We start from the raw sequence: 11,512 nt of genomic DNA on the forward strand, positions 1-11,512 counted from the left end.
CAACAACCAGATCACAAACAACATTCACAACATAATTAGGGTTACGGAGGAACAACAAAGTAGCAATAGGACAATTCGATAATCATCAGATAACGTACCTAATAGTGGTTTCGTTCTGTAAAATTGGGGAGTATATTTTTTATGAAGAAAACCTCAATCAAAGACTAGTAAACAATCACAGTCCATACATGTATATGATATTAACAGGAATAAAACAAACAGAGCATAAAACAAAATCAATCGATACCTGTTAACTCTGAACAGATGCTTTGATTGTGGAAGTTTTTGACTCGGTATTAGGTTCCGGCTGCTGTACGGACCAGGGCGACGTACGGTGGGGGCGGCGAAGGCGAAGGTAGAAGAGGTAGAAGGAGAGGATGATGATGGAAGTTTTTGACTCGGTATTAGGTTCCGGCTACTGTTGTATCGGTTGATTGAGATAAAGATGAAGTAGGTGTAGAACAAGCCATTTGGGATGTGGGGGGGGGGAGGTGTCTGTGTTTTGAGATTAGGAGGAGAGGGGTGGAGAGAGGGTTGGAAGAGGTTGGAAGAGATGGGAAGACATTGGACCATGTCTGCGTGGGGAAGAGGACACGCAAAGGTTTGAAGACATTTTTTTTAATGAAATCTCTTTTAAAAAACAAACGGTCTACAGAGCTAAACGTCTGCGCGTGGTCTGTGCGGCGCATACATAAGGGGTCAGAAGAGGTCTTTCTGAAAAAACAAACACCCCCTAAAAATTGCAATGGAAAGTAAACTAAAAACACAACTGATGATAGCAGATGAAAGACACAATTGATGTCAGCAGATAAAAGACATAATGGACAGTAGACTAAAACATAATGGATAATAGACTAAAAACATAATGAACAACAGACTAAAACACAATAACAATAGATTAAAACATAATGGATAACAAATTAAACACAATGACCTTAACCTATAACATAATGTATAAAAACCCAGATATAATACAATCTTCATTATGCCATACATTATGTTATTTGTTTTGATAAAAACGCAATTGATAGAATCCAAATTAACAGTGGGTTATAAGTTTTGATAATAACATAAGGTATAGAAACCCTGTTAAAAACGTATTGACCAAAACCCAACTGAAAGACACAATGAGCAAAACATTTAACACAATACAAAAAAAAACTCAGTTAAAATGATTTTTTTTATTTTATTTTTATATGATAATATCATACTCATATAAAAGATTAAAAATACCCATTATTATGGTGAAATTTTATTTTAAAAAGAATGTCGTATGAAAAAATTATGAATGTTTTAAATTGATGGGAGAGAGAGAAAATTCATAAATGTAGGATCCCCTTTATGCGTTTCCATTATATTCCTTTCCATAAAATTAATCTCAACCCTTCGAATACAAGATGAATGGATTATAATCCTTCTTACTTATTTTACCCTTTGTATTTGATCCTAATCAATACTTTTATATCCGATTAACTTTAGTTGTTAAATTTTATATCTGATTAACTTCAGTTTTCAAAGGATGTTATTATCGTTATGTGGTTTTAAAAAATAAAGTAGGTGTTACGTTTATACCTTGCAGAAAACGGTACTTATTTATTTAGGGTTCCGGTAGATGGATCCGGATCCGGATCCGGGTCACGAACCTTCTGGCAACGCAAACAATCCCCTAAAATTTGTAGGGAAAGACACATTCGCACGCCATCATATAAACCAACACCACCAACAAACTCCTCTTCTTAAAACAAACACATTCCAATCAATACATTCACACAATCTCCTCTTTCTATTCAATCTCCCCCAATTTTATACCCTAAATCTGTTATGGAACCCGTTACCAGCGATTTCCAACCGGAAGGAGCTGCTGCGGCGCCACCGCTGCCACCGCCGGAGCCCACTCCTCCGGCCGAAGACGACGAGGAAGACGACGAGTATGAGGATGATGAGGAAGAAGACGATGAGGATGATGACGAGGAGACTAATAACGAAGATGAAATTCTGATTGCGAAAGCTCAGGGACTGATAGACAAGATCACCGCCGCTCCTGATAACCCTAAGCCGCAGTCTCTTCATGCCCTAGCCTCTATTCTTGAAACTCAAGAAGCCAGGTCTCTATATCTCTCTCTATATATCTATACGTATTGTTGTTTGTATACCTATGGTCCTATATGCTTATTTAGGTTGAATGATTTTTTTTGGAAGTGTATTGATGTGAATTAGTTTTGTATTTTGTTTGTATACAATGTTTAGACGTTATGAATACTGGTGTTTCAAGTTGAAGCAAATTGAAGAGGTTCTCTGTGGTTTTTTATTATGCATATGACTTAGGGCATAGTGTATTGATATGAATTGATTGTGAATTTTGTTTGTATACACTGCTTAAACGTTATGAATGCTGGTATTTTAAGTTGAAGCACATTGAAGTGGTTTTATGTGTTTTTTTATATTATGCATCATATGATTTAGGGCATGGTTAGGGGTGGCTAGGATATAGGAGAAGGTTAAGGATGGGAAATTGAGATTGTTTGGGAATGTGAAGAGGAGGCAGAAAACGGAGCCGGTTAGAGCAGTGGAAACCTTACCGGGGAGGGGAGGAGTAGAGGCGGACTGAAATTGACTTTGGATGAGTGGATTAGGCAGGATTTGATAGAGTTGTACATCTTTGAGAACATGGTCCGGGGTAGGAGTTTGTGGAGATGTAGGATTAAGGTTAAGGACTTTTAGGAGAGTGTATAGACGTGTCTTAACGACTTAGCGACTTAGCGTTGTTTCAGGGGATTGGACTTTTCATATGCTTTATGTGGACTTTGAGTGTGATATATGTTGTTTGATGAAGTATATCTGTTTCTGTATTACTATGAGTCTATGATACGCTTTCACCACTTCTTTTGCTTTGGGTAGCTTTCTATTTCCATTAGCTTTGCACTTTGTGGGATTTAGTGGGTATAGTTGTTGTTATGTGACTTAAGGCATGGAAGACTTGGGTTGCTGATATATCTTCATGTATATGTATATATATAGGTACATGGAAGAGACTGGTCATACCTCTTTAAACAACGGTCGAGCTTCACATAATATAGGACGCCTGGGAAACTTACTTCGGGTAGTTTGCATTTCTTCTCTTTTCAGTTTGTTGTTTTGCTGTAAATGTTTTGTATTTGAAAAGGATCTTGTTTGTTGACCTGATTTTTTTTACAGGATAATGATGAGTTTTTCGAATTGATATCTGTGAAGTTTCTCTCTGAAACTCAATACTCAGTATCCGTTAAAGCAGCTGCTTTAAGACTTCTCTTTAGTTGTTCACTGACTTGGATGGTATGATCTTTAATCAAACTTGAAGTTATCTCTATATTTTCTCTATATGAATGAATTTATCATTGTTTTCTAATGAGCTACAATGGCATGCAGTATCCACATGTTTTTGAAGAAACTGTTTTGGATAACTTAAAGGGTTGGGTGATGGATGGGACATTAAGGTCTGTTACTGAAGATCTTAAAGGGAAAAACGGGTCTGGTGTAAGACAAGCATCGGATTCCGAAATGCTAAAGACCTATTCAACTGGCCTTCTAGCAGTATGTTTGGCTGGGTATGTCTTGTAACCTTCTTTTGTTTGTGTTATTACATTTTACCGATTACATTATGTTAACATTATGTTATGTTGACTGCAGTGGAGGTCAAGTAGTTGAAGATGTTCTTACATCTGGATTATCCGCCAAGCTTATGCGGTATCTTCGAGTTCGTGTTTTAGGAGAACCTAATACAAGCCAAAAAGATACTAATTATCTACCGGACAACAAAAGTTCATCAGCCGCTACTTCCATTAGGTCTAGAGAAGATAGTAGGGGTAGGTTTAGGCATGCTCTAGAGACATCTATGGTGGAACCTCCTAGACTAACCGAAGAAGGTTCGTCAGATGATCAAGTTATTGAAAGAGATCGGGTCAGAAGGTGGGCTGACCCACCTGATGGACTGGATGAGGATAACGAAACCCACGAGGGAGATATACGTGATGGTAAAACGAAGGTGAATGACAGAAGTAGATCTTTCCGGGAAGATGAACACAGGTCAAACCGTGGGTCAATAAGATCTAGAGGGAAAGGAAGGGTTAATGAAGGTGTTGTCGAGAACGAACATGTTTTAAACTCCCCGGGATCTGGAAGTAGAGTTGGAGGACAAGGAAGGAGCATTAAGGATAGGAGTTTGTTAAAAAGTTCAGAATCAAAACGTATGCCAGACAGTAAGAAGTCTACTGGAAGAAGTGGTGCTGATGATATGATTCTTGAAAGAGATGATAGCGATGATTGTTTTCAAGATTGTAAAGTTGGATCAAAGGATATTTCGGATTTGGTGAAGATGGCTGTAAGAGCCGCTGAAACTGAAGCCAGATCAGCAAATGCTTCTGTGGAGGCCATTAAAGCTGCTGGTGATGCTGCTGCTGAACTTGTTAAAACCGCAGCATTGGAGGTATGTATTTTAGGTTATAGTCTTGAACCCTGTGTTTTCCTTTCTAAATCTATGTATATGTAGTATGAATAAGCCATTAAGTTTTTTGTCTCTTATGATTAGGAATTTAAAAAGACAAATGATGAAGAAGCTGCAGTTCTGTCTGCATCAAAAGCTGCATCTACCGTTGTTGATGCAGCTAATGCTATTGAAGTGTCTAGGTTGGTTATTATATCTGTTCAATGTGTTTGTTTTATTTTAAAAGTAGTTTCTTTTTTCATAATTATCTAATTTCGTGTTGATGTATCATCGTTGATTATAGGGCCAGTGCTGATGTCAGCGAGCCAGCTAATTCGAAAGAGCCAGAACCCGAGGCCAATGAGGAAGTTGAGGAGTTCTTCATCCCCGATAGTGAGTTCCTGGCAAAGCTAAGGGAAAAGTTCTGTATTCAATGTCTGGAGATTTTAGGAGAGTATATTGAGGTTCTTGGTCCCGTGTTACACGAAAAAGGTGTTGATGTTTGTCTTGCATTGCTGCAAAGAAATTCTGATCTTAAAGAAGCATCACAGATTGCAGTGCATCTACCCGATGTATTAAAACTAATCTGTGCATTGGCTGCCCATCGTAAATTCGCTGCGTTATTTGTAGATCGCGGTGGGATACAAAAACTTCTTGCACTTCCAAGAAAGTCAGTCACCTTCTTTGGGCTTTCTTCTTGTCTATTTGCAATTGGGTCACTCCAGGTACTGTTGGAAAATAAGTTATTGAGTTAAATGCCATTTTCGGTTTGTCCAATTACGTCAGTCCAGGCCAAATTTCAAATTCGTACCATTTCCATCCGTGCCATTCTTGAAACATGTCAGTTTAATCCAACAAGTTAGCGGTCATTAACTTTTGACTGTTAAATGAGGGGTGAAAAGGTAATTTTTTATTTTTATTTTCTTTTTTAATTTTTTTACACCTTATCAATAGACACACATGTATATATATGTGTGTGTATAAATATATATTTTGTATAAATATTTATATATGTGTATGGTGTAAAAAATTAAAAAAGAAAATAAAATGGAAAATTACCTTTTCCCCTCATTTAATAATCAAAGTTTTCGACTGTTAACTTTTTGGATTAAACTGGCATGTTTCAAGAATGTCAGGGACGGAAATGGTACAAATTTGAAATTTGGCCTAGACTAACATAATTGGACAAACCACAGGGACAAAAATGACAGTTAACTCTAAGTAAGTTATTTAACTTTATTCAGTATGTATTTTCATGCTTATGTTTTAAAGTTTCTAATTTATGCTGGTGTTTAGGGAATAATGGAACGAGTATGTGCCTTACCTTCAGACGTGATTCATCAGTTGATTTCATTAGCTCTTCAGCTTTTAGAATGCTCTCAGGACCAAGCTAGAAAAAACGCAGCTTTGTTTTTCGCTGCTGCTTTTGTGTTTAGAGCAGTATTAGACGCTTTTGATAATCAAGATGGTCTTCAGAAACTTCTAAATCTGTTAGGTGAAGCAGCATCTGTTAGATCCGGAGCTAGCTCAGGTACGGTGGGCCAATCTACTTCAAATTCACTTAGAAATGAGCGGACCCCACCGGAGGTATTGACATCATCAGAAAAGCAGATTGCTTACCACACAACTGTCGCGTTGCGCCAGTATTTTAGAGCACACCTTTTATTGCTTGTGGATTCAATACGCCCTAGTAAGAACGTTCGAAGTGCAGCACGGGTTCCAAGTAGTCGGGCTGCTTATAAGCCGCTTGATATTAGTAACGAGGCTATAGATGCTGTTTTTCGTCAAGTACAGAAAGATCGTAAGCTGGGTCCTGCATTTGTGAGAGCTCGTTGGCCCGCAGTTGATAAGTTCTTGAGTTGCAATGGGCATATTACCATGTTGGAGTTATGTCAGGTGTGTTTTTTTATGAAGCTTTTATAGTTTGCTTTATTTCTTCTCAGTTATCTTCTACTGTCAGAGTTATAGTTTGCTTTATTTCTTCTCAGTTATCTTCTACTGTCAGAGATTTTTTACTTTTATTTTCATATTTCTGTTTAGGCACCACCTGTTGAACGATACTTGCATGACCTGCTTCAATATGCATTGGGTGTTCTGCACATTGTGACTCTGGTTCCTTACAGTCGCAAACTGGTTGTAAGTGCTACTTTGAGCAATGATCGTCTAGGTATAGCAGTTATTCTTGATGCGGCCAACGGTGCTGGTTTTGTTGACCCTGAGGTATGTACTTAATGAACTATGAGCTTTTGTTTTCTCTAAAACTTACATTATTGATCTATTTCAATAATTTGAGTAAAATGCCATTTTGCCCCTGAGGTGTGGTCGGTTTTGCAATTTTCGTCCAAAGGTTTGTTATTCCGCATCTTGATCCAAAAGGTTTGAAATCTTGTCATTTTCATTTTCGTCCGGCTTGTAACAAGCATTTAGCATAACGTGCAAGTATTCAAAATACCCTTACTATATAAAAAACAAAAAATAGGTAAAAAGACGGAAATACCCTAGACAAAACGTAGAAAAATGGATGGAGTTAACAAGCTGGATGAAAATGGCAAGATTTCAAACCTTTTGGATCCAGATGCGGAAATCAAACCTTTGGACGAAAGTCGCAAAACTGGCCAAACCTCAAGGACAAAATGACATTTTACTCATAATTTTATATTGAAATGTTTGACCCATTAGTCAACTCATATTCTTGTAACTATGATTTGTGGCTTTTTCTGTCCAATAAATGTAAAACTCATACTGCGTGCACAGATTATTCAGCCAGCACTGAACGTTCTAGTAAATCTTGTTTGCCCTCCGCCATCAATCAGTAACAAACCAACTATGCCAGCACAAGGACATACGTCTTCGTCTCAACCTCCAAACGCTCCTACAGAGGCAACTATCAACATTGCCAGCTTGAACGAGCCACGCGAACGGAACGGAGATTCCAGTCATGGTGCTTCATTTACAACTTCTGGATTAGTCGGTGACCGTAGGATATCCTTAGGTGCTGGCGCTGGTTGTGCGGGCCTTGCTGCTCAAATGGAACAAAGTTTTCGCCAGGCAAGGGAGGCGGTCCGGGCCAATAACGGTATCAAAGTTCTACTTCAGCTCTTACAGCCACGGATAATAACACCGTCAACCGCCCTTGATTGTCTTCGTGCTCTCGCATGTAGAGTCTTGCTTGGTTTAGCTAGAGATGATACAATTGCACACATTTTAACAAAACTTCAGGTATGATTATATAATTTATATCTACATAAAACTTGAATGATTTCTTTAGTTTCAAGTTTCATATCTTAAGATTTTTTTTTGTTTTAGGTTGGGAAGAAGTTATCAGAACTTATTAGGGATTCTGGTAGTCAGACGCCAGGTGGCGAACAGGGTAGGTGGCAAACGGAACTATCTCAGGTTGCAATTGAGCTGATGGCGGTATGTATATGAAGTCTTTTAAAAGCACTGAAGAGTTGATCACTCACCACTGCATCATTAAGTAAATTGATCGTGTTTTAATATCGCAGATTGTAACAAATTCAGGACGAGCAAGCACATTAGCTGCTACTGATGCTGCTACACCTACTCTTCGGCGCATTGAGAGAGCTGCAATCGCTGCTGCTACTCCTATTACTTATCATTCCAAGTACTTGCTAACATAATCTTTTAACTTTTTAAGTTGCTAAATATTTGTTTTTTCATCGACATGTTTTTGTTTTAAAATCTTTCAGGGAACTTTTACTGCTAATTCATGAGCACTTACAGGCATCTGGGCTATCAACAGCTGCATCTGCACTTCTTAAAGAGGCCCAGTTAACACCACTGCAATCATTAGCCACACCGTCATCTTTGACATATCAAGCCTCCGGTCAGGAGAATTCGTCTGTACAAATTCAATGGCCATCTGGACGGGCCCAATCTGGATTTCTCACTGCAGAAAAACCAAAACAACAAGAAGAAATTAACCTAAAACAAGATTCAGCTTTGTCTGCAAAGAGACGACCATTGGTTATATCATCTACATCTGGAGTCCAGTCAAAAATGACGTCTTACTTTAATGAGCATCCTTCTCCATCAAGCAACAAAGTTAATAATTCTTCTAAGAAACCGCCTGTTGGTCCAGTCGCATCAGAAGAAAATCAAGTGGAACCAGATAGTGTTATGAAAACTCCAATAATATTGCCATTAAAGCGTAAGTTGACTGAATTAAGAGAAGTTGGACCATCACAATCAAACAAACGTCTCAACACCGGCGACCTAGGGTTTCGTTCTCCTGTGTGTATAACGCCAAACACCAGCCGTAAAAATAGTTTACTAGGTGATACTCCTATGTTCTCCGCATCAGCTTCTTTTAAGGATCATTTAAGAACACCTGCAAGTGTCGGCATATCTGATGGTTTAGATGATAACCAGAACGCACAAAACGCTAATACTGAACGGTTGACTTTGGATTCCATTGTGGTTCAGTATCTTAAACACCAACACCGCCAATGTCCCGCTCCTATTACCACATTACCGCCTCTTTCCCTTTTGCACCCACACGTATGTCCGGAATCAAAGCGAAGCCTTGATGCACCATCAAACATCACCGCCAGGCTCAACACGCGTGAATTTAGGAACGTGTATGGTGGCATTCATGGTCGTCGAAGGGACCGCCAGTTTGTGTATAGTAGATTCAGACCATGGCGGACATGTCGGGACGACACTGGTATTCTGTTGACTTGTTTGACTTTTCTTGGCGATTCTTCCCAGATTGCCGCCGGTAGCCACTCTGGGGAGCTCAAGGTTTTCGATTCAAATACTAATAACATGTTAGAAAGCAGCGCGGGTCACCAGTTTCCTTTGACCATGGTCAAATCCTTCTTTTCTTCAGATACTCAATTACTTCTCTCTTCAAGTTCACATGATGTTAGATTGTGGGACGCACCTACGGTTTCAGCCGGACCTAAATATTCATTTGACGATATTAAGGCGGCAACGTTTAGTCATTGCGGGACCATGTTTGCAGCATTATCTTCTGAGTTATCAAGACGGGAGATCTTGTTATATGATGTTCAAACATGTAAATCTGATTTGAAACTCACTGATCAATCTTCTAGTGCTTCCAGTAAAGGGCATGCTTATTCTCAGGTTCACTTCAGCCCTTCGGATATTATGCTTCTATGGAATGGTGTTTTGTGGGACCGCCGGGTTCCGGGGCCCGTTCATCGGTTTGATCAGTTTACCGATTATGGAGGTGGCGGTTTTCATCCAGCGGGTAACGAGGTATGTTTTAAGTTGTTTACACCAGTAGTGAGTATTTTGCTGCTAAGTATGATAGATTTTTATAAAAACTTAAATGCATATTATTGTTTTAACAGGTGATTATAAATTCAGAAGTATGGGATCTTCGAAACTTTAGGCTTCTTCGAAGTGTACCGTCTTTGGATCAAACTGTAATAACTTTCAATGCTAGTGGTGATGTGATATACGCGATTCTAAGACGAAATCTAGAAGAAGTGACATCAGCATTCCAGACTCGACGTGTTAAGCACCCTCTATTCTCTGCTTTCCGGACACTAGATGCAGTCAACTACTCAGATATCGCCACCATTCCCGTTGACCGCTGCGTTCTCGATTTTGCAACCGATTCTACAGACTCCTTTGTTGGGCTGGTAACGATGGACGATCAAGACGAAATGTATTCATCAGCTCGAGTGTATGAAATCGGGCGGCGAAAACCTACAGATGATGATTCTGATCCCGATGATGCTGAAAGCGAGGAGGAAGACGAGGATGATGAGGACATTGACGACGAAGCGTTGTTGGGAAACGATGAAGACGGTGATGATATGAGTAACGATGAAGACAGTTTAAGCGATCTTGACGATGATGATGATGATGACGGGGATGAAGATGGTGATTTTGTGATGGATGGTGTCGACTTTGGCGGCGGGGGTGGGGGGATATTTGAGATTGTGAGTGAAGGGGAGGATGACGATGATGGTGAGGATGACGATGATGAGTTAATCGAGTCTTTGAGTAGCGGTGATGATGAAGAATTCTTTGGTGGATTCTAAGTTACAGTCTTCTGTATCATATCTATGATTATTTTGGTAAGCGACAGAAGAAGAAGAAGACTAAACAAAGACATTCGTATCTCCAAGTTTTGACACAATATCTACAAAATGATGTTTTTTATTTTTATTTTCGATGAAAAAGAAACGATACTGGTTGGTTGAGTTGTTCATGGTTTACATCATTGCTGTTTCAATCAAAGATGTTATTATATTAGCATTTGATAAAGTAGGTAAGTTCAACAGCAAACAATCGTTTCATTTCACATTCTTATATTTATTCTTCATAAACATAGATACTAAGTTATGTAATAAAATATATGAGAATTACATAACACTAGAAAAGTAAATAAAAAATAAGTGACTAATAAAATATATAAGAAACTTGGTTTGTATTATACAAAATCACCATTGTGGTTATCTAGTATTGATTTTCTAGTATTGATTATCTAGTTGGGCTCCTTGTCTGGGCTCTCATTATCCATAATCAAGCAGCCCATTATTACTGAACACCAATTGGGCCCAAGTCTGATAAAAGGACCAAAGGCCATAAGCTGAGCAGGAGACCTCAAGGAAAACACGACTCCCATAGCAGATCATTGTGCCGATGAGGATGACCGGTGACAGGACTTCTCATCAGCATTAATTGCATGTAAGAGAGAAGAAGTTGAGGGCGGCGAGGTTGCTGAGATCGGGATGCTTATCATATAATGAAAAGATCTTTTGAGATCCCATAAAGGAGACAGGGAACTGGCTTATGCCCAGGCATTCCTTATGCCCGGCGATTTGTCCGTCGGATCTTAACAGTAGTGGGTCCCGTCTGATAAGTGAATCTCCCCATATAAGCCAAGGAGGAGATCAACATGAGGCAGGTAACTCAAACCTTAAAAAAGCCATTTGTATTTACTCTCAAATACATTCTCTGAGGAATCACTGAATCAGCTTATAATAAATCCACACCATTTACTCCGACCGATTTATCATGTCTGAAACTCTGATTATTACCCCGGCAAGCTTT

The 11,512-nt window shown here is 39.0% G+C and overlaps 1 protein-coding gene across 1 annotated transcript; it reads left to right on the forward strand.

The window, feature by feature from the left end:
• The first annotated feature begins 1,699 nt into the window (after positions 1-1,699).
• LOC110930201 (DDB1- and CUL4-associated factor homolog 1) lies at positions 1,700-10,744 on the forward strand. The gene is made up of 14 exons (XM_022173451.2): positions 1,700-2,105; positions 3,019-3,100; positions 3,196-3,312; positions 3,406-3,584; positions 3,667-4,462; positions 4,565-4,662; positions 4,764-5,184; positions 5,756-6,355; positions 6,500-6,679; positions 7,214-7,678; positions 7,766-7,876; positions 7,966-8,084; positions 8,170-9,703; positions 9,799-10,744. The coding sequence occupies exons 1-14, from the start codon at positions 1,822-1,824 to the stop codon at positions 10,495-10,497; spliced, it is 5,685 nt and encodes a 1,894-aa protein (XP_022029143.1). The 5' UTR covers positions 1,700-1,821; the 3' UTR covers positions 10,498-10,744.
• The last annotated feature ends 768 nt before the right edge of the window (positions 10,745-11,512 follow it).

Source organism: Helianthus annuus, chromosome 3 (genome assembly GCF_002127325.2).
Source record: "Helianthus annuus cultivar XRQ/B chromosome 3, HanXRQr2.0-SUNRISE, whole genome shotgun sequence".
Taxonomy (NCBI): Eukaryota; Viridiplantae; Streptophyta; class Magnoliopsida; order Asterales; family Asteraceae; genus Helianthus; species Helianthus annuus.

Excerpts from the sequence above, each read along its gene's own strand:
- LOC110930201 (XM_022173451.2), top strand. The coding sequence starts at position 1,822 with ATGGAACCCGTTACCAGCGATTTCCAACCGGAAGGAGCTGCTGCGGCG. Across the intron at positions 7,679-7,765 it reads ACATTTTAACAAAACTTCAG|GTTGGGAAGAAGTTATCAGA; the intron begins GTATGATTATAT and ends TTTTTGTTTTAG. Across the intron at positions 8,085-8,169 it reads CCTATTACTTATCATTCCAA|GGAACTTTTACTGCTAATTC; the intron begins GTACTTGCTAAC and ends AAAATCTTTCAG.